General features: G+C 39.5%; 1 protein-coding gene across 1 annotated transcript in view; it reads left to right on the top strand.

The window, feature by feature from the left end:
- Positions 1-27,189, top strand: part of EPB41L4A (erythrocyte membrane protein band 4.1 like 4A) — a 94,955-nt gene that overhangs the window by 38,279 nt on the left and 29,487 nt on the right. The window contains exons 8-13 of the mRNA XM_009893834.1: positions 1,169-1,257; positions 1,648-1,711; positions 11,819-11,910; positions 12,859-12,936; positions 16,683-16,795; positions 26,028-26,109. Of these exons, the coding sequence (XP_009892136.1) occupies positions 1,169-1,257; positions 1,648-1,711; positions 11,819-11,910; positions 12,859-12,936; positions 16,683-16,795; positions 26,028-26,109 (518 nt within the window). The remainder of the gene's footprint in view (positions 1-1,168; positions 1,258-1,647; positions 1,712-11,818; positions 11,911-12,858; positions 12,937-16,682; positions 16,796-26,027; positions 26,110-27,189) is intronic.

Here is a 27,189-nt window from a genome sequence, read left to right on the forward strand (position 1 = left end):
CCTGCTGAAAATTGTGTAGCCCGCAATATGAAGTATTTTTTAATGCCCCCTGTGGCTTAATTGTAATCATATCCTATGCTCTGTGCCCCTCCCTCCCATAGAAAGCTGGGGGAGTTACTGCAACAAGATTCAACACGATCCAACACAATTGTGTTAAATTAGCAGAGCCTGGATTTCTTTTTTTTTTTCTCTTAGCTTGCTTTTGCTGTGCAATGACATCCCTGCCTGGGTAACAAGGGGTGAGTTGTCATATGCCCAAGTCTAACCCATGAGTATCATCGTTTCTATTTACATTACAACAGCAACAGAAGCCCTCATTTGAGGCTGAAGCTTCAAACATGGAGATGATGTAGTTATTTTCCTCGCTTGGACATGTTAAAAGTAAAGTTGTCATTAGCAGTTCCTTCACTGAGGAGCACAGGCAGAGCTGGCAGCGGTGTGCTTCAGCTTGATCACATCAGGACACTTTCTACCATCAGTCTGACTGATTTTGGTTACTGACCATAAACTGGGGAGGTGGGGCACTTCTGCCGCTTGGCAGCAGGGTTTTCACCCTGTTCTCTCCTGACACGGTTTGCGATTCGGATACTGACCTCGGGAACAGTTTCCTTTGGAGGAGATGATGCATGCGGCTGTTCCTTGCATGTCGCTACCCATTCTGAACAAAAAAAAATGCTCTGAATCTCTCAAAGGAGGTACTTCACTTGGTAGTAGTATGCAGGTGATATTACTTTAGGAGGAAGAAGGCAGCTGTGAGGTTATATTATAGTAGAATAGCTCAGAAAATCACTATTTACCTTCAACTGAAAGTTAGGATGCCTGTTGCATTCACATCTGAATAAAGAGTTTAGTTTCTGAGTTTTGGCTGTTGGCCAAATAGCCGAAAGTAATTCCTTAAAAAAAAAAAAAAGTCGTTTTGGTTTTTCACCATGGCATGTGGAGTCTCCCATTCTCTCCCTCATCGCTGTTTTTTCTTGCCTCTTTGCCGCTATGCCTACAAGTTTTCGTCTAGGAGTTTTTGTCAGTAGATCAAGTACTATTTTCCCGTTTGCAGGGAGAAACTGTATGTTCAAGTCAGTCATCAGGCTGACTTCCCGACTAGACCTCACTGCTACAGTGATACAACTCGCAACTGTATGAATGACATACATACATTTTTATTTTCTAGGGTGAAAACAAATCTGAGTATTTTTTAGGATTGACGCCCATAGGAGTTGTTGTCTACAAGAATAAAAAACAAGTAGGAAAATATTTCTGGTATGTATGATTTAAATGTGCAGTCTGTGCTAAAACAATAACAATGTTGTTGTATGGAAATGTATGATTTGTGGTATCTATTTGAAAGGTTAGTTGTATTAATAAAAAAAAAATATACTTGGGATTCCTAATATTTGTCGAGATTATACAGATTTTTTATTCTTTGATAATCCAAATATTGGAAAAAATAGTTCACCTTTACCATACTCATGCTAAAATGTTTAAATACCACTAATTTTCTGTTGCTATCTGGTGCATACTTGAAAAAAAAGAATTCCACCTGCGAATTCCATTTTGTCTTTGTATGTAAATGTATACAATTTTATATTTTATTATGCATAAAATTAAAGTCTTAGGAAGTTCTGTCTGTCTTTTTTTCCAATATTACAGGCCTAGAATTACAAAAGTTCACTTCAAGGAAACACAGTTTGAACTGAGAGTCCTGGGAAAAGATGTAAGTTTTTATTTAAGCCTGAAAGAAAAACAAAAAGTAATCTCAGATCTAATGAAGTGGGAAATTTGGTGTGTCCATCGAAGTCTAATTTATTTTATTGAAATTTACTGCAGGAAACCATCAAAGTGAAATTAATTTTATTGATAGTTACTGCTAGAAAATTACCTTATCCTCAAGTGTAGTATGTTCCTGATGGTGCTTGCAATTTTATTAAAAAAAGAGGAGGAAGAAAGATTTTCTGTCCACATTTTGTAGGCACGGGGAGAGAACTTCAGCAGAACAGTACTGAATTAGGAATTTTATAAAAAACCTTTATAATTTTATATTTTGCTCTGTAAATTTGAGTAGACTACTTCTGCAATGCCTTGCTTATGGTGTTACATCGTGCTTTTAAGCTAGGCTAAATCTACAGACATCTAATATTAAGCAAAACGTGGCCGTAGGAAAAGTCACAAAGCTGCTAGGCCCAAGTAATTTTGTAGCTTGGAAACAGAAGCAGCCACATAATATAGCTCCAGACCCATTTGTCAGTTTACCTTCATAGTGCTTTTAGACCATTTGAGAGAAAACAATGTTGGTTCCAGTGGAGCAATGATAGCAGGCTGATAGCGAGAGAAGAGGTTTTAAGATAGAGCCAGTGGAAAAAAGGGGAAAAATACTTGTCACCTATGAAGCATGTGGGGGAGGGGGAGGAGGAGAGTGTTGAGGAGGTAGGGAAAATTACAAAGTGTAATAAAACAAATAGTTGCAGCCAGTCAGTGGTTTTTGGTATCTGGTTGAGTTATTAGTTTAGTTTGCTCAGTTATTTTTTGAAAATACTTTTTAGGTCTCTTTGGAATATCAGGACCAAAAGTCTATAGTTTTGAAGAAGTATTAGCCTGCTGGCACTATTCCCCTTTAGTGATTATCAGTATATCTTCATTTATCAGTGTAGTTCTTGTTAGTCTCATCCATGATTTTTCCATGAGGCCATTTGGTATGTTTGGTACTTTCTGTGAAATGTAACTGTACTACTGACTGGTTGTCTTGGTTCTGTTGTGGACAGAATTTCTTGCGCCTCTGCAGATGCATTGGCAAGTTTTACTTTTGTTACTCCCAAGTGCTTTGTTTCTATTTGGTGTAGTAATCTATGGGAAGCTCATTTCTGATGGTGTGTTTGTTGAAATCGGAGAGTTGTTTGAGGGCTGGGGAAAGGTTGGGAAAACTTTTCTCAGTGTTTCACGTGAAAGGTGAATGCCTGTTCATGTATAAACAAGTCTGAGTTTGACTTAGGGTGAATTGCATTGAAGTGATGCTGTAGTTTCTGTTTGATGCCACATATGTGTAGTTTTTGTCTGGACCCTGTGGAGTTGCAAAAGTTTAACATGCTGAGCAGAAAAACTGGAAGCTTTGGAAAACATGTTTAAGTTGAGTCTGTGAATGTTGATGGCTGGTGAACACTTACTATTGTGATCATAAGGCAAACACTTTGACAGCACTTGGTAATTTCAAGTCTCGACAGGTACTTTTAGGAAATTGTTCAAGAGAACAGTAAGTACAAGGGTGTGTACCATCATTAAAATATCCTTTGCAAGTAATACTCATTTGAAGTGTTTCTACAGTGCTTCATATCCTATCAAGATTAGGAAAGGCCAAAATGGCCCAGAAAAATGCTGCTCTCCCTTTTTTTTTTTTTAAACATTTTGATGGTGCTTTGAACAAAATAATGTCTTAGAATAAGTAACAAGTAGCCTTAGTCTCTGGATTAAAGCCGTGATAACAATTTAGGCTGTTCTGCACCCAGAAGAGGAAGAGCTCATCAGTGTATTTATATGACTATATGTTCCAGTAGTACTCAAAACCTAAATTCACAAATTTCTTTCTTTCCTCTGTTTTTTGGAATAAATGCTATCACTTTGTCCTTCTGTGTGGGACATAAGTTTGAAGTATATGATAGGAGAGTAAATGTGCCGTTTTTGCTTCATCCTGCCTCCACTTTGCAGCCCAGGGAATTAATACTTTCAGATGTGGTATAGCAAGTTTGGAATGTGTTATGTGTTTCCATTTAGTTGGAAAGAACGCTGGAAAATATTCAGGGAGAGAAGAAGTAATGGAGACTTTCCCGTGTCTTCGTGTTTTACGGCGTATAGCGAAGGAGTTAACATCATGTAATAAGAAGAGCAGATTGGTTCTGAGTATATTGAGTGCTTTGTGTGAATCACGTTTTCTGTATTGCAGTGAAAACCTTGTGCAGGCTGGATTTTGGTTCATGTTTCCACATATGAGCTACCTCTATCCACACTGACGGGTACCTTTTGCAGGTACCCCTGCTCCATCAAGAGGAATCTGTTGGTGCTTTTAGTACGGATGAAGCGTTGTTCTTTCTCTGCACACGGATTACTTGTGGCAACTTCTTTGTTCTCCCTTTCGATAAATTTGTGTGAGATTTTTTTCAAACATGCTGAAAGAGTTTGAATGTGTACTTCCCACTGAAGTGATGGAAGTGGACATCCTGATCTTCGTGATGGATGGCAGACATGGCAGTCTAAATGTACAGGTCCACGTCCATAGGCTACCTAAAAAATACACTGTGGGGTGCCTGTGTCAGCCATATTTATGGCTGCTGAGTTTTGTTGTTTACATTGTTTCATTTTTCATAGACTTGATGATTTACTGAGCAGAAGACATGTATGGTTACTGTCTTTTAAGAAAAGTACTTCAGCTTTCCTGTTTTGTAGTGTAAACTCTTGTACTACTTCTTATCTCTTCCAGGAGAACACTTCCTGTATATTTAGCTTCTTTATATTTTCCCTGCATACCTGTTGCTATTATGTGCAAGCATTACCATCAATATTTTGCTTTTACCTTTCACTACTTTGCTTGTATTATATGTTTTCTCCCTAAGGCTATTGCTATTGCCCCTTCATAAACAAAATACTGTCCTTAATATCTGGTCATCCATGACTTATCCTGACATGTGAGACTAGTGACCTAGACCAGGTGGCAGCAACTCTTTTTCAGTGATGTTAACCATTGAATCAGTATTTCATTGTCTGCCGAGTGGGCCCACGCGGTGAATTCCGAGCTAGAAACATGCCAGGCTTACCATGAAACCTCAACATATCGGCATGAAATTAGGAACCCTTCCCTTGTGGCAACTGCCCAGAAGGATTCCCTGAATGTGACAAACAGTGGCAAAGAATTTCTGAAGATGAGAAAAGTGTATTTTCCTGCTGTTTCATTTTAGAATACGGAGATCCATCTGATGCCTGTGCACAATAGCAGGTAGCATAGGTGTCTGTTGAGCAACCTTGCTGGAAACTATCCAGCAGTACGGGTCGCTGCCGAAGGCCCCCCCGATGCAGCGAAGTGTAACCTAATCACAGTGGATGCACTAGGTGAAAGTGGGTGGTTGAAGGGGTGCACAGCGCACCCCCTGTGCTTCCCCCGTGTGAGGAACACAGCTTGCTTCCTCGGTTTCTCTCTCAACTTGAGGACATGAAACAAAATAGAGAAAAACACACTTTGATAGATTGTGTAGGCTGGGAATGTAAATGTAATAATATGCAGGAGTGAGAGATGTGGAGCTTTTTTGCCTGTAGGTACCAAGTACTTCTGTGCCGTTCCCCGCAACCCCATACTGTTTTCTGTTACAGCGCCTTTTACTTTGGTCGCACTGTGTCTGAACATGCAAGTGAATGATTTCACTCCTTCGCAGAGTTTATGCAAAGCTTCTGTGCTTGTTACTTTTCATGTTTCTCTTTCACCAAACCAGAAAGTGTTGAATGTGCAAAACACTTACTTTCATTTATTTTTTGTTGTAAGAGAAGGTTCTTTTGGAAGTCTGAAATTTGTGTTTCGAGGGATTTTGAAAATTGGGGTGTTTCAAGTCAGAACAACCCCCATACTGTGCAATTAAAAATGTTTTACACATTTTCAAGCCGTGCTTTCCTCTGAAGTCTTGCTTAGTCAGATGAAGAGGCCAAGCTCAGCTGAATTTATAAGGTGAAGTTTCCAGGAGCAATACCAACCACTGACGCATGCTAGAGGAACTTAAGGGCAATTCCAAAGCACATAATGGTTGCCATCCTGGTGGCTGAAACTTGTCTAAATACAAGATTTTTGTGTTCCTTTAAATAGTCTCAGAAAACCCTGGAAATATGCTTTATTTTTTTAATCTGCTTTTTATAAGTGTGAGAAATCTGAAAAATAGTCACATTAATGAGGGGGTTCAGGTACACCCTTTCGTACCTTGCCACGTGCTATATTCCATCTTGAGTTACACGTTCTAGGCATGAACTTTTAATGTGACTTATTCGTCTTGTGGTTTCTTGGGAAGATTAATCAGTTTTGAAGAGATGTTCCTCCTATTCTAAAGTCCAGTTTAGCTTAGATTTCAACTCCAGACAAAAATAGCATTTTGATCTTTATTATGATTTAAGAATTACAAATGGATTTTGTATCATTTGCATTTGACCCCACTTAAGCCAGAGGAGTAGTAGAGGGTGGAGGTGAGCAAGCAGAGTAGTGTTAATACATCACACGGAACGGTTTTGGCATGTTATGGTTGGTTGGGTTTTTTTTTGCCTTCCTTAAGCATTTTGTAAGCCATCACAGAAGGACTGTAAGATTGATTCAAGTCTTGATAGCAAAATCTTCAGTAATGAGCATTTTTGAATGAGAACTAGGAGTAAAATACCTGCATAAACTTATATTCATTGCCACTTAGGTGTTACTGTCAGCTTTTTTTTGTAAGTTCTTCTTTAGTCTTTTTTTTTTTTTTTAATTGTTATAATACAAGGCTGAGATACGTTTGTTTCAATCTTGACATGCTTTACACAAACCGGCACAGCATTATTAATTTTAATTCCTGGCTGGTATAATGTTCTTAAAGATTGACGTTGTGTAACCAGTAATAATACTTATATAGCTATGATTGGTATGAATTATGTAGGTATATAAAGACAGAATGTTTCCTGTTGGAGTTAACAATTGATAGTATCCAGCTATGTGCCTAACCTGGCAAAGAATAACGTTGGGAAGCAGTAATTTTAGAGCTAGTGTTAGTGTTTCCACTACATGTATATGCATGTGTATTACACGTACATGCCGTGTGCCCTGTAATGGGGCAAGATCCCTCCTAACGCTGTATTAATATTCAGTGTGACCAGGAGTACTGGTGGGTGTGCTGGCAGGTTTCCTACTGTGGTTTTGGGTTTGGGTTATTTCTTCTTTGCTTTCTGAGCCTGGATTGGTGGGAACCAATGTGTGTCTTGTCATAAATTATAGCAGCTAAAGCCGGGTCTGAGTCATGGGTTTTCAAAAGGTTTTTGATCTGTGGATGGGTGCAGTGTTCCGCGGAACGGGTGTAAGTCTACTGACAGTGGCCTTCTTATCTTTGGATTAATCCATAAACTTCACAAACAAGGCATCTTCTGGCCCCCAGAGAGAGGAACTGTCATTTTAGCTGTGTGTCTTCTCTTCCAGAAAGACTCGAGGTTGCCCTGTCTGGGCACGGAGCTAGCTGGGCAGACAGCAGCTCTGAGCGTGGAAGCTGTGTTACGACGCTGGTGTGGCAGCGCAAGCCAGGAGCTGTCGGTAAAGGGCAGTGTAGGCACTCCTGAGCTAGTACGTCAGCTCTAGCAGTTCCAGAGGCATTTTGTGGTTAGGTAGAGCAGCGACCCCTCTGACTTGTCTCCTTGGAAGGCAATAGTAACACCCTTTCAGTCTTTCAGTTAAGTTCGGGGCCGGTGGTGGGATGGGGTAGGCATGTATGGTGGAGCGGCATACCAATTACCAACCGTCTAGTGGAGATCTTCAAGGCACTGCCAGATCAGTCTTCTGGTTGATTTGAGAAGCAGCATAAAACAGATAAGGGCTGTGGCTACATGGTTTAGTACCTGTCTGTTTATAACCATGTAATATAGTCAAGCTGTCTGCATCCCCTGTGCTTGTCCATCTCTCCTCCCATGGGTTAAAATGGTGGTGAGGCTACAGCAATATGAGCTTTAGCGTGTTTTGGAGACTGACTGCAGGACAAGATTTTAAAGCATTTAAAAGGAGAGGAATATTTTATGTTTGTCCTCACAGCTTTTTAGTGTCTTGCCCTTTTCAGGGTTAGGAGAAGGTAGTCAAGGAGCTCAAGGACTAGGTACTGCTGCAAGGGGTATGCCTGTTCTTTTTCAGCCTCTGGCCATGTGGTCCTGCCCCTTCCCTTGCTGGTGCAAGTCACGAATGTGATCAAAAATCACCGTACAAAGACAAATGGTTTTCTGCCTGTTTGCTGAGCACAACTGGCTTCCTGAAAGAACAGATGAGCGCCAAAGCTAGTTCAAAGGAGATGTTCAGAGCGTGCAGAGGACCAGGACAGCTCGGGAAGCAGTGAGCCATCATGGTTTATGGTGCCTCACCTTTAGTACACTGGGCACTCTGAAAGCAACAGAGTAAAGTAGCAGGGAGTACAATGTGAGGCACCAAACAACACTGAATGAGTTTGGAATTGTCGTTTCCTACAAATCATTAGTAAAAGTACACTAGATCTTTGTTTCTTTTGGTTCAGATATATGAGAATAGTAAGAAAAAAACAGAGCTAACTCTTACTACCTGTAAGAAATTACAGTTGTCAAGGTGTTAAAAATGTTGCCTTTTATTGGAAACACAAGTTCATGGTGTTAACAGGTAAGGTCATCTTTGCTTTACCTATATACATCAATTTATTCCATTAGGGGAGAAAGATTAAACATGGAAGATATTACTGCCTTCAGTACTGCCTAATTTTTATACATGCATTTGTAAATTGTGTGGGTAATCACAGTATTCTTGCAAGCCTTAAAAAGTCTTAAAAAGTAAATGGAGGAAGTCCTAAACCTAGATATGCTGTATGCAGTGTCATATTGGACTTAGTTGCAGTAGGTTACTGAATCCTTTGCAGAAAAGGTGAAAAATGGTAAAATAATTATGAATTGTCTCCTCTGTGTTGGTGAAAGAACTTAGAGATGAATGTTTTAGGCTTTCTTTCTCTCTCTTTAGCAAATTTAACTGTGCTATTTAACTTATTACAAGCATCCATTCTGAGGTAATAGTTTTCAGACATGTGCTTTTCCTTCAAATTCAAATGAATAAACCTCAGTGTGTTATCAGAAAGCTTTTTAGTCGGTCCCCTGAATTTTAGGCAGTTGTTTGATTTTCCAGATCTGAATTCCATAGCTGTTGATAAAATGGATCTATAGGGCTATGTTGTTTTTTCCTGAGTGCCTTTGATTGCTGTGTATAGATGTTTCAGCATGTAGTTAATTATAAAAATTTTATTCTGAGCTGAGATGAGCTTTCTTTCACCTTAGAAAATAATGCCTTTAAATGATGGAATCAGTAATGTTTGCTGGTCAGACCTTTCAATCATATGGCAATGCAGCTATACCGTCCCTTTTTTAGTGACTTATCGGTTTTCATGTGTTATGTGCCATTTGTTCTGTATATGGGAAAATTCTGACCCTTCAACTTAAAAAAAAAGAAAAAAATATACAATTAGAACCTTTTCCCTAATAGGAATCTTTCCCTGAAATCCTCGAATTCCAGTTTCCCTGAATCCCTGAATTTGAACTGGGGTAATAATGAGATATGGTAGAAATACCTTATTTTAAAAAGTCTCTTTAAAAAACCCCAACAAAACAGCTCTGGCTCCTCTCTGCCCCTCCCTTCCCCCAACCCACAAACTGTCTCCTCCAGGCTTGTGTAATTAAATAAATTGAAGTGCAGCATTGGATTCTTTGCCTAAAAATGAACTTTAGGAGTGGACAAAGAAGGAGCAAGATCCTGTATATTAAAAGTGAGTCATTGAGTTCTTTCCTAAGAGAAGTTAAATTGACTCATCATATGCATAAAGTTTGCAATACCACAGACCTGATCTGATATTATTCCTTAAAAGTGCACTGGTGACTGTAGTTGTGTGGGTTTATATGAAGTAACATCGGATGACAGTCTGATCTAGAAATTGCAATGTAAATTAAATCATAAAATCTGAAGCTATGTTTCTGTTATGGGTAAAATAAGTAAATAAGTAAATGAAAAGTACTCCTTGACATGTCTTCTTTAAAACTTTAAAAATGTGAAAATGCAGTATGGTCTTTCAGCGGGTAGACTCTTGTTTCTGGTTGCCAGAGGAGCAGGAACAATATGGTTACTCTTGAAAAATCTAGTATAAATAGTTGTTTCTCCTTGACAATCTTCAAGATTCTCCAGGAAGCACCCCCCCCCTTCCCTTGTTACTTTAATATATTTTTTTTCTGTTTTAGAATAGCTTCAGTTCTTAAGTTTCTGGTTTTAGTTTTTATAAATTAAACGTATTTTTGCTCCAAGTTAAACCCCTTGTGAATCCTGCAGAGAGACAAAGATCCCTATCAAGCCTCAAACTGTATTTTAAGGAACTGTAGGAATATATTTATGGGACTAATCTATTATAAAATAATTTTATGCTATGCATAGCAATCTCAGTTAAATCTTAGTTTTCAGCATTGTTAGTGGCCATATGTCTTACTGTACTCCTCTTTCTTGCTGTGATGTTCTACAGAGGAAAATACGCTTTTGAGAGAAGACTAGAGGATGATTTTAATTCCTTGGATATTCCATAGGACTGTTCCAGCCAGTCATTAAACTAACTAAAATATTCCACGAGAGAAAATAAGCTAATGTGTATGTCTCCATTTTTGGGGGTTGGTTTTTTTTTGGTCAGGAAATGAAATCTCAATTATTCTAACCACAGGTGCAAAATTCTGTCATTTTTACTGTTATTTGTTTCATGGTGGAAGAAAGACTGCTTGAACAGGCAATTTGTGAATTTGTAAGGCTGCCTGACAGCCGTTAATAGAGATATAATTGGTTTCTGTTGGAGGTGAGATTTTGTCTAGAGAACATACTGAATTAGTTCACAGTTTGCAAGGTGCTTGCAGGTCACCATAACTCGTTAAATGAAGAGTGAGAGAAACTTGCCAGAGTTCTTTGCTTGCGTGTGCATGACACTGCAGCAGTATAACTAATGCAAGGGCATCCATTTCCTAAAATCAGATGCTGGAAGTGGTATGAATCACACCCACTTTGTAATTCACGTATTGGGGAAATAGTTTTAGGACTCAGTTTTATTACAGACGGTGTCATACCACACTGAGGATCCACACTGAAGTCAGTGGGACTGCTCATTTTTCGTGCAAATCACAGATACAAAACTGAGCACTTATGTTTATTGAGGGACAGGTATACAGAACTGTATTTTATGTGAACATATTTGAATGTTAAGCTTGTTGGAAGCAAGCACCATGATGTGTCTGTTGCTTCTTCTTGTCTGTTGGAAGCATTTTATAGTTTGTATATGTCTGATTTCTCTTTCATCTCTCCCTGCCTTTTCCTCATGTCTACTGTACTGCCTGCCAGTTTCCAGTGAATAGGTTTAAGCTGTGAATATTCTTTTTTGTTGTCTTCCTTAAGAGATTTTAAGGTGGATTTTATGGCTTTTACTTGTGACCTTTACATTGTATTTTGAATTATTCTGAAGTTAGCTATTTTTTTTTTAATCTTTCCGTCCTTCTTTTTCATTTCCAGTTTCACCTGAGTTCTTCTCTATGTGTATGTTTTGTGCATTTTCTCTTTGTGTTGTCGCTTCATCTTAGTTTATCACAAATATTTTCTTTTCTTCACTTATTCTTACCTTTCTGTATATTGTTAAACAGAGCCTTAGTAATGTATTTTTGCTTGACATCCAAGCTGCATTTTCAGAAAACATCAGAAACATACTACTTGAAAAAAACTCTGTGCTTTTTAATTAGGAAAAAACCTGACAACTACAAATAAGAATGAAGAAACAGAAGTGTTTCAATAATCTCCTTTCTCTTCTGTTTTTCTATATCTAAGGAATTGACTTTTTAAATAGTTGTTTTCAGAAATGCTAAACCAAAAAGAAAACCTGTTTTAAATGAAAAATTCTACAGGATTATAGAACCTGCTTTTCTTCAGACTTACGTCTTATGTGCATTGATATGAAATGGTCAGTTCTTGTGTTCAGTAAATCAAGATTGACTTCACTGGCAATATATATAACATATATATATCAATATAGATTTGTTTTGGGTTTTTTTTCAGTGCAATGAAACTTCCTTCTTTTTTGAAGCACGTAACAAGATCACATGCAAACATCTCTGGAAATGCTGCGTAGAACATCATACTTTTTTCAGGTGAGTGATGCAGAAATTGTCATTTTTTTTTACCAAAAGGAGGGAGACTATATTAAGAACTTTGTTATACCTACAAAGTGGTGTAACACAGACTTGCTTTCTGGAAACACGTGTTTCTTGTTGATTATAGAACGCTCTTAAAAGCTGATGCCTTTTCTTTTCTTACAATGGCGTGAAACAATATTTTAAAAATTGGGTAGTTCGGTGGTGTCTTTTGTCTGAGAATTCTTTTCAAAACAGTATCTCAGGTTGCATAAAGTAGGCTTTAATAGAAGCATCCACAAATTTATATGGCAGGATTTAAGCTGCCATATACAACTTTACGTATTTAACCATCAAATTTTCTGTAGCATCATTGACTTGAGTGAGGCCTTTGGATTTCAGACATTACTATTTCCTATGTTGCACAGAAATTTTATTTTTTGATAGAAAGACCCATTGAATTTTCTAGAATGTTTTGCATACTTATTGAAGTGTATAAAATGTTTCCAATATTGCACATCTCAAAACACTTTCTTTTGCTGTTGCAAAAACACTAACAGAGATGTGCAAGGGTGTCACGCTAGGAACTGGTTGATAGGATGCTTCAGATTGTCTTTTGCAGTGCTGCATATGTGTAAGCTCAGAATCCCTCCTGCAGTCTCATTACTGTGGCATGGTATTTTTCCCTGCTCCTGTGAAAGATTAAGCGAAAGGCTGCTGTTGCCAGCAGTTTACAGCAGACACTGAAATAAACAGGTGTGTAATCAAAAGAGGAGGTGTAAACATGTGGCTTTGTGGAGCTCTCAATGCCATAAGAGTCTTCCTGGAGGTAGGAGTGAAGGCGAACTAGCAGAAAACTATTTTTTGTGGAACTTAAAGTTTGTTTTTCTTTTCTATTTTCTTGGGAAGGGGACTGTAATTGAGACCTGCCTATGTAACTTTGTTGTTTTATTTCTCAAACTACAGAGTACCAGAGAATGAATCAAACTCTCTGTCAAGAAAATTCAGCAAGTTTGGATCCATAGGCTATAAACATCGGTACAGGTGAATTTATTTCGTTGTTTAGACTTCGATTAATTCCTGCTTTTCTCCTCTTTTCTTTAAATGAAAGAAAAACCCCACCCAGACTATGACTCAGAGCAGTTCTGCTGACAAAGCATGAATGAGGGCCAATTTAACAGGCTCCCCTTGGGAATCTGGCAGTTTTGGGACAAATGTGAGTTATTTCTGATTCTCCAGATCCCCAGAGCTGGCTAAGGCCTGCTGTAGTCCGTAGTGAAAGTGACAGCAGCCACGGCAACGCTTTAAGGCAAAATCTCCTTACAAGTCCTCAAATTATGTTCATGTCCTAAAGGGTTTTTCCTGACAACTGGGGAATACCAAAACGAGGAGGCATGTTGGCTACTGCCTTTCCTCTGGGAATTAGCAAACGGTTGGTGCAAAGAAGCGTAGGAAGTCTGTAACTTCTTTACAGCTGCAGCTGAGCTGTGACAAGGGCTCTCCATCGGAGTGGTTATGTCTAATCGTGTGGCAGTACTGCTGGTGCAGTGCTGTTGATTTAAGAATAAAAGTGAGGGCAGATCTGAAGGAAGATGGGTGTATCTTTTCTAACGGGAGTACCTGGCAAAATTGGGTATGCATTCAAGGCTGCAAGCCTTGAAAGATGCAGTAAACTTCATACTAAGGTTATATAGGGAGCACTTTGTCTCAATTTTAGCCTGAGTTAACCAGTGTGACATAAAGGGCAGCTAATACTGTGATACAGAGGAAGATGTGGTTGGGATAGTGGTTTTAAGATCCTCTAGCTGCTGGGCCACAAACGACTAGCGTAGTATAGGATGTAGTTAAAATTGTAAGATGTCAGAAACTCAGGTTTTTACGGAGTTTCAATAAAAATTCATGCTTTTAAGTCTGTTGAAATGACAAGATCTTTGTCTTGTGATTAAGGCACTTGATTGGCAGTGGGCGACCACTATTTTAAATACAGTTCTGTCATGTTGGCTGAACAATTTTGAGCCAAATAATTTATGGCCTGATTTTTAGAATTGGTTTAGAGTTGCATATTCAATGAACCTGAAAGGGAGGGTGGAAAGCAGCAAATCAAAATCACATCTGAAAGTCAGACCCCTTTCTTTTTCCATTTTCATTTTCCCTGTTGGTCAAGTGGGGATAAATGTTGTTTTTCATCTTCTGTAGCTATTTTGAAGCTGCTGGGTGAAAAGGGCCTATTTGCTGTAATGGCTAACTCAAAACAAATGGCAAATTTAAAACCAACCAAACAAAAAAAAACCAACCAACCAAGTTTTTTTTCCATGGTTTGCAAATATACCAGGTTTGTTTACGTTTATTTTTGGCTTATCTGTCTCTCTCTCCTTCCTGTCTGTATTTCCACCATCACTCAAGAAATACATGGATCATAAAGGGTAAGGATGACAATCATTACTTAGGCAGGTCTTTGTCACTGCTTCTTAGAAGACTTTTCTGAACCCAAGAAAACGGTAACCCCCAATTTCTCTAGCAGCTCCTGGATTGGAGTTAATATCTGTGGTAGGTACTAATACCAGTGTGTGATAGTAGCTCTGTTACACAATTCATTCAGTCAGAATTCATAGTCAAGTCTCTGTTACCCTTGGATGTAAGGTCTTACCTGTAAGAAGGGTGTTACTGATGGAGGGATGACTATGCCAGTGACGATGCCTGAGCTCATGTAACTGAATCTTGACTGCCTTGAGCCAGGATCACTGGTGTGTTTGTCCCATCTTCTTCAACGTATTTCATCATAATCTAGGTTATTTGGATTATCACATTATCTGGCATGATCCGACTTTTTACTGTGGATAATGGGGGAATGATTGTACTGCCTTTTGGGGGCTTCTGGTTGGATCCTGATGCATATGACCCCATCTGTGAAACCAATAGGAGTTCAGTGGATTCCTGCCGGAGTACTGCGGATGAGATTTTCCTCTGTTGGACCGTTTCAGCAGATTGCAGCAACGCACTGGTGCTGGGGAGGAGAAAGTTTTCTACTTACCAGGGCTTTCCAATCAATTTGAAAAAAATACTATGAAGCAGTTATTGAGCTCATCTTCCTTTATTAATGAATTTCCAGGGCTATCTGCGATCTGGATTGCCATGTTGGGATGATAGCCATTACTGACAGCTATATTTATAATGTTGGTTTTGTCTAGAACACATGAAAGTATATATTTCTCTTCTAGTGTGAAGTGTTCCCTGTTTTCCAGCAGGGGTTCTTGAGGGCTCCCCCTGACCTGAGTGGATGTTCTAGTAAATGTGGGTTGTGTCATCTAGTTCCACTATATTGATTATACAGTGTTAATGATAAATAGTGATAATCAGTTGGTGTTTGACATGTTAACTCTTGTGTTGGAATTCAGAGCAGCAGTAACAGCATTTTCATGTGCTTCGAGAATCTTCCCTTTGCTTATCCATCAGCTTTGATTTTCTGCTCTCTTTGCCTTTGGTACCCGTTGTAGCACCAAAAGCAGTGACAGTGTTGTGTATCTGTATAGCAGAAACCATAATCCTACTGTTTGACTGTGTATGTAAGGGGACCATAATATTTATTTCTTTGTCTTAACATCAGATTCTTTGGTTAATATGTGGGGGTGTTAGTGTGAGTGGAAGGTCTTGTCCCCAGTTCTTTTGTTATAACTGCTTCTGGAATTTGCTAGTCATGGTAGCCAAACTTAAAAGTCGAGTAGAAGAGTTTTCTGGCTAACTTGGCAGCAAAAAAGCCATTAAACTGAATAAAAAAACAGCATTACTGTGATGTAGTGTTATAATGTGGTGGTTTTTTTCCTTTAATTCTTTTACAAATTTTGAGAACATAAAAACCATGCAGTGCTGACTACCCCTGTGGGGCTATTGGTGAAAATACAATCATCCTAGTAGAGTCTATTTGCATGACTTAGAAAATGTGCATATGTAATGCCTGTATAGTTGCTTGGCACTTGCTAGTATGATACCTGTGTACTTTGAAGTCATCAAACTGCAGGTGTTTAAGCAACTGGGAGTTGATACTAACAATTACTTCTCTTGTGTAGTAAGTTTCCGGAAGCAAACGTGGAGTTTTGGGGAGGAACTTAAGGCCTGTTTTACATTTTTGTTTTGAATAGTTTCTTCTACTTAGAAAACATGAAAATGAGCATAAAAGAATTTATTTAAACTGAGTAACTTGTTTAGATTGTGCAATGAAGAAGAGCCTTACTGTAAACAGGAATCGGGACTTCTACTCAATTTGTTATCATGTAGGCCTGTGTTAGCGAGTGTACTTCATTACAGTTTGTTTTGCACAGGGTTTTCCTTGCCTTTAGGTTGTCATGCCACATGGTAGAGAAGTAGCCCCTTACTGAGTAGAACTGAGCAATATTAAATATGTGTTTTCCTGAGATAAAAACTTACAGAAATAATTGAGGAAGTAATGAAATTATTTAAGACAGTCTTAAGTGAGAATATTCAAGGTTACAAAAGGTCACGCTGTCTTAGCCTCTTCCTGGGAAACCAGCATTTTGTTTTAGTTGCTTAGCTCCTCCTGAAAATGCCCATTATAGAAGAGATTGACACAATCTGTTGATGATTCTATGAATAACTGGTTTAAAAAAAAAAAGCCAGGGTAGTGCTACTTTGCAGGAAAACCAGAGCTGTGATGAGAAGTGAATCGCCAACAAAACATGCTGCCCAAACCCCATGCATTTTTTTCAATCTAAAGATCCTCTGTTTCTTTGATCATTTTTCCAAGTGTTTTCCCATGATTTTGTTTCATTTTCAAGTGGCAGGACATCTTTGCAAATGACCAGAGACCCTTCTGTGCAGCTCCCGCGGCCTGACCAGTGCATTGAAAGAAGTCGCAGCAAGACTTACCCCAAAAGAACACAACAGACCGGTAAGTCCTTCTCTGCTGGGCCCGGGGAGAGACGTCTCCTTTGGTCTTTGGCTCATTTCATTTTCAAGAGGTGATTCGGAACTGCTGCAGTGTCCTTGAGGATCTCTCAGAATGGATTCTCTCTTTTACCTTGGGTCAGTATTCATCCCCAACTGTAACTGGATCTAAAAACTCAAGCTTTGTGGGTAAAAAGTAAAAGAGATGGTGTGGATGAAACGTGATAAAAACCCATGTTTGTAGGTCTAATATAAAGTATGAAAGGAAAGTTTGAAAACAGGCAGTGAGAACACGTTTGGTTTTTTTTTTTTCGGGGAGTCTTGTCTGTCGCTAGAGAATTTTATACCTGTGTGTCTTGGTTGGTATCCCATTGTTCCAGCTGCTTGACCTGAGGTGTCTCTCTTCTATATCCTCTTCCCAGTTCAAGGGTAGTATCCCCTTATTTTGATATTAAGTGGAATAGAAGTTAGTGGCATTCCCTCTGAACGTGCTTCAGATAAGTGAGCTGGGAATCTATTCTGCATGCTGAAGGTGTCAGGGGAAGCTAGAAATTTTTACAGGTGTTAGAAGAAACATAAAAGATTAAGCACGGATCACAGCAGTCATGGCCAGAATAACGGGTGTTTCCTAAAATCTAGTAATAGAGGCAAAAAGCTTTTCTAATGTCAGGCTCCAGTTCTACATATGATTACGTGTGTGTTCTTAGCTTCATCTATGACAGCAGTCACACAGATTTCGGTCAAACTCATGCATGGAGTTAAGTATATATATATATATATATGTGTGTGTGTTAGCAGTTTGAGAAAAAACTTGTCTGGCCTTTAAAATGTAAGCAGGATTCCTCTTTATTGTGGGTTAGTATGGCATTATAAACTTTTGAGAATCCCCATTTTTAGAAAGTGAGCAGGTATGTACATCTGGAAACCTCCCATGTTTGTTCTGAATGCTGTCTTTTGACTCAGAAACAAGGCTGGTGTGTTCTGCCTTTTAGCTGCAGTGGGTCTTGAAGAGTAGTGTATTTAAAAGTATTGCCCCTGGAAAATACAAGCAGTTTACAATAGTTGTTTTTTTTTTTTTTTTAATTAATTTTATTTAGTGAAGTGTAAGAAGAGAAGGATTGCTTTCTTTCTATTATATCTTTTTGTTGTGTCTGCGGTTGTCAGAGAGTGCCTAAGAGGACAAAAAGCTATTCAGTCTTGAACCCAGTGACTTAGACTTTTGTTCAGCTGGGCTGTCCCGTTCTTAGGGTGGTAGTTCAAGATGATCAGTGTTTCCCACCTCATTAGTCCTCAGTTCAGTTGGGCAGAAAGTCGTGTGGCAGAAAGTTGTGTAGAAGAGGTAAACTTCTCAGCTGACACTCAGCCCTTAGTTGAAAATAACGTTTGCGTTAGTGCAGGCAGTGAAAGTCAGTCTATATCGCTTGAAGGGTGTGCGTGTTGTGCTTGTTTTTTTTCAATCTCTTTGACTGGAATTGTGAGGAGAACTGAAACCTTCCCGTGGCCTCTTCTGCTGATGCAACATGATGCAGAATTCTCTGGAAGACACGTTTGTTGTTTTGGTGGATTTAAATACTTTGTTTTACTTGAAAATAAAAAGGCTGCTTTTTCACTGTCTTACTGATATGTATTTGTGTAATCCGTATCATCCATCTGGGTTGTTTTGCTTTTAATTCAACTTAATTGATTACCCATGTGTTCCAAGCGTGCAGTCATTGAGGTGTGTTACCTCAAATGATTTTTAAATTAAATGAATTTGTTTCACTTCCCACTTAAAATATGGGCTGAAGGAAGAGAGATATGTCATTTAAATTCCGTCTTACCCTATAAATGAGCATATTGTTTACTCTTTATTTTTTCATTTAGGTATTCACAATGATAAACTTCTAGTACTGTCTCTCCATTTACATGGGCTTTCAGATGCCGAAAGCAGACTGGTTGTCCTCTATGCATCAGTCACCACACAGTCACAGAATCATAGAGTGGTTTAGGTTGGAAGGGACCTTAGAGCTCATCTAGTTCCAACCCCCCTGCCACAGGCAGGGACACCTCCCACTGGACCAGGTTACTCAAAGGCCCATCCATGTGGCCTTGAACAATTACAGGGATGGGGCATCCACAGCTTCCCTGGGTAACCTGTTCCAGTGTCTCACCACTCTCAGAGTAAACAATTTCTTCCTAATATCTAATCTAAATCTACCTTCTTTCAGTTTGAAACTGTTACCCCCTGTCCTGTTGCTACACTGATAAAGAGTCCCTCCCCATCTTTCCTGTAGGCCACTTTCAGGTACTGGAAGGCTGCAAAAAGGTGTCCCTGGAACCTTCTCTTCTCCAGGTTGAACAGCCCCAATGCTCTCAGTCTGTCTTCGTAGGAGAGGTGCTCCACCCTTCTGATCATCTTCAAGGCCCTTCTTTGGACTCGCTCCAACAGATCGATGTCCTTCTTATGTTGGGGGGTCCACGGCTGGACACAGTACTCCAGGTGGGCTCTCACGAGAGCGGAGCAGAGGGGGAGAATCCCCTCCGTGAACCTGCTAGCCACGCTTCTTTGGTGCGGTTGGCCTTCTGGGCTGCAGGTGCACATTGCTGGCTCATGTTGAGCTTCTCATCCACCAACACTCCCAAGTCCTTCTCCTCAGGGCTGCTCTCAATCCATTTTCCACCCAGCCTGTATCTGTGCTTGGGATTGCCCCGGCCCACATGCAGGACCTTGCACTTGGCCTTGTTCAACTTAATGAGGTTGGCATGGGCCGACCTCTCAAGCTTGTCCAGGTCCCTCTGCATGGCATCCCTTCCTTCCAGCCTGTTGACCACTCCACACAGCTTGGTGTCGATGGCAAACTTGCTGAGGGTGCACTCAATCCCATGGTCCATGTCGCCAACAAAGATGTTGAACAGCGCCGGTTCCAGTACTGACCCCTGAGGAATGTCGCTCATGTGACAGTCTGTTGCATGTCACTCAGATAAATCCACCCCTTTTCACCTAAACTGGTTCTTGGATATAGCAAAGTCCATTTCACACAATAAATCAAGTCTGTTTGATATATTTTAAGCATTACTTGTTTAAAAATGCTGACCCAATGTAGATTTTACTTTTACAGAATACTTTTTATCTCAGAAATGAGCCTGGTGTTGTAACCAGTTTTATGAGTTATTTAAAACTTTTCCTGAGTGAAATGTTTGAGAGAATAGTATGACATTTCTTCTTAAAGTAAATATTCCTTTTGCATAATGAAATTATGCCAGTGGTTATCATTGACGGCTAGTCCATTGTTCTTGGTTTTGCGTTTCTAGTATGGTGTAATAAGATCAAATATGCCTTGTTCAACATTTTAAACGCGTTTCTTCAGGTGTTTTCTGCCAAATGCCACTTAAATTAGGATCCATCTGGGTATGGCTTATAATTTAGCTTTTTGGAAGGAAAATCAGAGTTCCTTTTATTCTCACAAAACCCAGTAACAATTTACAAGTAGTTCTTATGCTGTAACTTACTTCCACCTTGTACGAGCTCAGCATCTTCCTTAAGTTGCAAAATTAAGTGCATGAAAAGCTTCCTTTCTGCATCCAGTTCTATTAGCCGTTCAGGTTTTGTTTGTTTTTTTAATCTGTTGTTAGCAGTAGTGGGACCAACCCCAGCAGTGGTTTGGGAGCAATTAGATGAACGCGTACCTACAGATGCATGGCTGTAGCAAGTGCAGTCTGCATTGCCTCCATCGTAGAGGTGTGTGTGAAGCGCTAAAGCCTCTAACCTTTGGCATCACATTAAACTGTTTTCCCTTGTTCCTTCTTTTTGTCTACATGTTCTGGTGTTATAAACAGTTACATAGTATTTGGTTTTTGTACCTTTTTTTCCTGTCACCTGAAGGTGGAGGTTAGCTACCTTTTGCAGATCTGAGTGACTAATAATGTTTCTTTGTCTCATTGGTCCCTTAAGGTATGCTGAGTCATTAGGACTGGAGCCACTTGGTGAAGTCTCAGTTAAGTGTTGCTGTAGGTACCAAGACAATGATATTTACTTTTATGTTTCCAGTAAAAATATTTGTGCTCTAAGGGAGGGATTGGAGGAAATGACACTGTGAACAGTGAGAAACTAGCTTTCTTGTATAAAAGCCACTGCCATTGACTGATTTCCCTGACAGGATAGACAGTGTAGACAGTTTCGCTTTAGTGCGGCAGATTATTTTCCTAGAATACAGATTACAGTGGTTTAAAATGCAGTAATCTCCCTTTTGTCACTCGCTTAATATGTTTCATTTCTCAGTTGTTCTAGGGTTACTGAAAAAAATTGGACCAGGAAATTTCAGTCGCTATGCAATCAATGTTTTTATGTTAGTGAATATTTTTTGGGGGGTGGGTATGTTTAGGTTGGCATTCCAGTTAGTGTTTAGTTGGAGAAGGGTTTTTTTGTTTTGTTCTGTAAAGTCTTAGGTGTGAGATAGGCGTAGCTTGTTTAATTTGTTTATTCTCCCCATTTAATTTCAGCCAAGAGAGTTACAGTTGCATTTTGTTCTGGTTGGAAATCATAAACTCAAACATGGAACAGGATCTCTCATTATTCTGTCGTACCCTCTTAGGGCAAGACTGATAAAGTTCAGCTTTCGCAACAGTGCATAGAGTGAAAGCGTTCATTATTCTTTTGGCTGAATGCTGCACGCGAAAGGCTCCTTGGGAATGTCCTCTCTGGACAAACATTGATGTGACCAAACCTGTTGCCGTGGGTCTGAGTTTATTCAGCGGTGGAAAACGCATTGCTTTGGGTTTGTTGTTGTTTGGCAGCCAAGGGCTTGATTTGTCCCTGCCTTGCACACTGGGTAGTTGTGTCAACTAGTGTTAAGTAAGTGCTGCTATTCTGAATTAAAAGTCAGGTGGAGAATTGGGAGTGGGTATTAAAATTACAGTACTGTCTGTATTAGAATAGTCCCTAAGCACTCACGGGCAGTCACAGTCCCTTCCCTAACTTACACATTACCACAGACGCCTATCATTACCCTGCATCGCCAGCCTCAGTCATGGTAACTAGAGCTGTTGGTCTGGCGCATTCAAAGTCATAAATCTTTTCCCAGAAAGTTGGGAGGTTGCGTTTGAAAGTTAAATTTTAGAAAATGAATCTTGGGCTAATTTTATCTATTTAGTTATTTATTTACTTTGAGCTTTACGCTTTAAAGTTCATTTTAGATCCCAGGTTTTATAAAAGGATGGATGTGACCGCTTTTGCATTTCATGCATGTGGAGTGAGATGCACAAACTCTTGAGGCTACAGGTTTGAAAACTACTTTGGAAAACAGACATTATCACAGAGTAGGGTATGCTAGTGTAGACATGTGGAAGTCCATTCATTTTTTTAGGCTGTTAGTAACACACAGTGCAAAGCATAAGGTCTTACCGCATGTTTTCCTTTTGATCACATTATCTTCTGCTCTCATTAATAGATTTAAATACAAACACTACTTGCAGATAATGTCAGTGAAATGGCTTCAGTCAATAAGAAACAGGTATGACAAGCTAATTAGTTTGCCAGGCTCCTGAGGTTTTGGACATTTAAGTTTTTGAAAAAGTAAGTCTATTTAAATTGAATGCACAAATGATCATCAAGATGTCTGTAAAGGGGAATCAAAGTGTGTGCGTTCACCTTACTGGAAAATTTCAGTGCAGTGAATGCTGACTAACTTATCTGACAAAAGATAAACAACCAGGAAAACCTGCTAGAAGTGAGATGTTCAAGATTTCTGGCTATATAAGGTATTTTTGAGAGGCCTGTTACCTTGGCATGCAAGAAACAGTGGTATAGATAAGTTATTGCAATGGAGTTAGTGTTTGGACAGATTTTCTGGAGTCTGTTCTTTTATATTGGGAATACTGTATCATACAGAGGTGTATGTTGGTAGAACAGTCCTGTAGTTAGTAAAAGATACACGAGGTGAAACACACTTGAAGACTATTATTACAGTTTCTGCAAGCGTGGGCAGAAAGCTTCTAATTAAGCTAGCTGTTTGTACACAAGAATTGTACAGCAAGAGCTTTTATTTTTGAAAAAGCAAAGCAAATACCCTTGTTGCAGGCAGCGGTGGAGTCAAACATGGTTAATATGAGGTCTTGTATCAGTAGAAACCTATTTTGTCTTTCTGGGTGGATTCTGCCTCTGTGTGATTGTCACTGATATGTTGTCTTTTCTTTGGTTTTCTCTCAACTAAGTACGTATTAATATAGTGGTAACCAGGGAACTCAACAGGCAGAAAGAGCTGCTTCTTTTTTAAGGATTTAGTAGTACCAGCTGCTCCAAAAGCTGAGGTGTCCAACGTAGGGCCTGCAGCAGCAGCCTTCATGTAGGGCACTGACAGAGTTGCAAAGGCATCATAGACTTTCTGCACTTGGGTGGACTGACTCTGAATCGCATTACCCCCAATTGCCTGGCATGTAGTGATGACTGGGTGTCAGCAGAATGGTAAGGAAGGCTATTGCCAAACATAGCAAAGGGTCAGTTCTGGAGGTCGCTGTTACTTTTGTAGCACTTGACCCTTGGCTCTTTTACTGGCATTAGTTTCATAGCTATCACATGTTTTGGAGCATGAGTTCTTATTGCTCCATCAAGTGATGAGTACTCCGAGGTGCTTAATTGGAAGCTACCTCACTTACACAGTAATAGATGAAGTACTGAAATTATTTCCTTTCTTTGCTGATTTCAATACTTCTGTGAGCCAAATTATTATAGTGGGTTATTTTATCTTAAGTATTTGATGGCCTAGGAAGGACAACCTAAATATATCTGCATGCAAAAAAATATAGTCATAAACCCTGAGATATCCTTGTAGTTTGACACTTTGACCTACCCCATTTTCATTTCACTATCAGTACCTTCTTTAAAGGTGGGAAATTTCTGCTTCCTTTTCTTATGTGATGTCGTCTTTATTTATTTGTGATTTTTGACTGCAGGCTTCCTTCTCTTTTTAGAGGTCAGAGGAAGAATTTTTGCAGTAGTCTTTTATGGCCTTAGTGAAGATCAGTGATTCCTTTTCTAATTGTTTTCTCATTCACACTTATTCAAGAAAGTTTTTCGTTCAGTAATTCTGTCTTTTTACCAAACAGGTCATAGTGGTAGTGTAGCTATTGCTTCATTGTTGAAAACAGAAAATAACTGTATGGGCTTCAGAGAGTCTGGAGAGTTGGTTGTCTCTTATTATATGAAATAGAGTTTTGTTTCAGAATTCCAGAACTTTGCTTTCCTTTCTGTCTGTGAGTCTGTGCCCATTCTGCTTTTCCTTCTTCAGAGTATTCCAAATTCTTCCTAGTGCTTATGCTTGCATAAACAACAAAAAGTGCCTTGAAGGAGCAAATACTCTACCAGACAAAACCCAGGCTGCCCCCCTCCCCTGCCAGGCATTAGTTGGAAAAGCTAAGTAGGCAAAGGAGCAAATTACATCATTAAAAGTGGCAACCTGGTCCAGTGACAGGTGTCCCTACCCATGGCAGGGGGTTTGAAACTACATGATCTTTAAGGTCCCTTCCAACCTAAACCATTCTATGATTCTGTGGTAAGGTCAAACACATGAAGGGCTTGGCTGAGTTGCTTAAGCAAAGGCGACTAATTCCACTTGAGACCCTCTGCGTAGCATATGAGGCAACTGCAGAAGACTAACAGATTTAACCTGGAGGAGAGGCTATTGATGGCCAGAAAAGATGTTTTAGGATATCTCGAGTATTTGTGTTGAAGTAGAGGAGAGTCCAGAGACTTTCTATGTCATAGGGGTGGTATGGAAAGTTGGTGGAGACCGGGGAGAAGTTTCTTCTCTGAGACTATGGAGACAGCTTGTAATTCAAAATCTCACCCCAGCTTAATTTAAGACATTACATTTTAGTTTTAGCCAAACAAAAAGGCTTGGAGTTTGTACCACTGTATTAAAAACACTATGATACTGTTGCTTGTGCCCAGAGGACATAGTATTTCCTTGTTAGCAGTCTTGCAGGCTTCAGTCAATCTGTTTTGTTATCTTCAATGAACATGCTCAGAATCCTGTCCAGAGCTGATGTAGATCATCAGTGATGTCGCTTTGTTTTTCTACTTAACATCTGTTTCTGGAGGTGGTAACAGTTTTGTAAGAAATGACTGAAGTTGCCAGTTAGTTGGAAAGAGAATGTGTGAAGTGAAGAAAAATTACAGATTAATATTAATACCACAGCATGGAAACTAAAATTACAGCACCAGTAGGAACAAACCTGTCTTGATGATTAATATATTACTACATACCAAGCTGAACAGAACAGTTCTTTTTTTGTTTGTGGTACGGAGCTGTATACATCCATAGAGCATAATCTTATCACACCTCTTTGATGTTAACACAGTATGAAATATCCAGATTGCTTTGGCCTTCAGTGCTCTTTCATGCTTCTTTGAAGCATGTTACATGGGGGCTCAAAAAAAGGGGAAACTGCGTGTTCCTCCTGCTTCTTCAGGTTCCTTTTTATGGCTCAGGTGGGGACTTAAGTGCCAACAGTGCAAAAAAAGTGCAGGGTCGAAATGGAAAGAGTATTGGGCAGAAAATTGGAAAGTAGGCCGCTAACTTGCAAATATTGGCCAAAAGTTTGTGACTCATTGAAACTGATCCTTAGCTGTCTATGTCAGCTGTCTATGTCTCTTCATTGTCTCTCTATTTATATTACTAGTTTTCTAATCCATTGATTAGAATGATATTAGAAGTCGTAACTTATCAGTGTTATATCAGTGTATATATAACATATCAGTGTTGTGTTGAACTGTGTTGCTGCATCAATTTGAAATGATTTCTTAGAACAAACATATTCCTCTTTCTTTACCGTCTAATCTAACGATTCTTTTACAGACCATAGTTATTACACTGGAGATTCCCAAGTTTTTTCATAGCCTGTATTCTTGCCACAGCTTTCTTCCCTTTGGTGACTGAGCAGGGAATTCCCTTCTGGTGGCAATGGCATAGTATCCCTTTGAGAACAACAGCTTCAAACTCCTGTCTCATGTGGAAAAGTAATGAATGTCCCCCATGTTGAACTTTCTTGTGATGTGGTATAAGTAGAAATAAGGATGAGACACAAAAGTGTGATCCTTATACACCCTTAGCAAGTAGAGCATGCACCAGACGTCTTGTGTATCATTCTATCTCTCATGCTGCACTGTGTTCAGTAGGTGATTATGCTGAATAGGTGTGCAAGTATATATGCTACAGGACTGTTCTGTTTGTGTTTGTTGGTGTTTTTTTTTTTATTTTTAGGATCTAAGAACATGAGCCAGATTACAACAAATGGGGAAAAGGAAGCAACTACCAAAATTATTGCACCTTCCCCTGTGAAAAGGTATGTAGACCAGCAGTTCTCTTCCAGCTTTTAAGAGAATGTGTATTGCATTGGATAGAGGAACACATTTAGTAATCATGAGTATCATTTTATCCTGCCCTTAAGTTTAGTATCATCTGATCTTCTGCTGACAAAGGTCAGAGAGTGTTGCCCAGTAATTGATTTTAGCAAAGCCGATCTTCTAATGAACCTGGAACAGGGTTCCAGGTGACACAGAGCTTGGAAAGACCACAAATCGGGTTAATGGGAAGGCAAACAGTCTCAGTTTTAAATAGGCAAAACCCAGGTAATAACCCAAGGGGCACTGGTCAGGATAGTGCTGTGAAATCTTATGTGTTTCTCTCCTGGGAGCTGTGGGCTGGCTTGCAGGGCCTTCAGGGCATGGGCCTTCCACCTCTGCACAGGGCAAGTTCTGCTTGGGATGTGTGGGCAGGCAAGAGCTGGGCATGGTCTCTCTTCTGGCGGTGCTGTTAATCTTGCAGTCCACTACTGGTTACACCGGTAAATCCAGAAGAAAACTCAGGAATGTTTGTACCTGATCCTTAGGAGCAGTGAATGGCCAGGGCTTCTCTGGACTCGTGTGGTCTGCTGTGTTTAATTATCAGTGCTGAAGTGCGCATCGCTGGTTATTGGGCATATTTGAGAGACAGAAGTGAGGCCCGGATTCAGAAGGGGTTTATATTTCCACCCTCAATTTTAGGTGAAATGTGGGTACCTCAATCAAAAAAGAGTGGCCTGTCAAAACAATGTGTCAAAAACTCAGCACCTAACAACTTTTTTGCTTAGTTGCCGGAATGTCTGTCTCTGCATGCTCGGTAATCCTGACAGGTTTTTTTGAGCCGAGCAACTCTGGCCTTATCTCTCCATTGAAACTGTGGGTTTCACATACTAGGTATCTGGGCTGACCTCTGATTTTTTTATTATTTTTTTTTTTTTTTCAGTTTACTGCAAATACTTGGTGTATAGTGTTTCCTATTGCCTAATATTTGCCCCCCAAAAAGAAGAGCTGAGTTTAATTGCTTTCTCAATTGAATCCAATGTTCTAACCCTTAGAAAATAATACTGATCATGGGTTAAAAG

The sequence above is a fragment of the Charadrius vociferus genome, unplaced genomic scaffold (assembly GCF_000708025.1).
Source record: "Charadrius vociferus isolate BGI_N301 unplaced genomic scaffold, ASM70802v2 scaffold158, whole genome shotgun sequence".
Lineage (NCBI taxonomy): Eukaryota > Metazoa > Chordata > Aves > Charadriiformes > Charadriidae > Charadrius > Charadrius vociferus.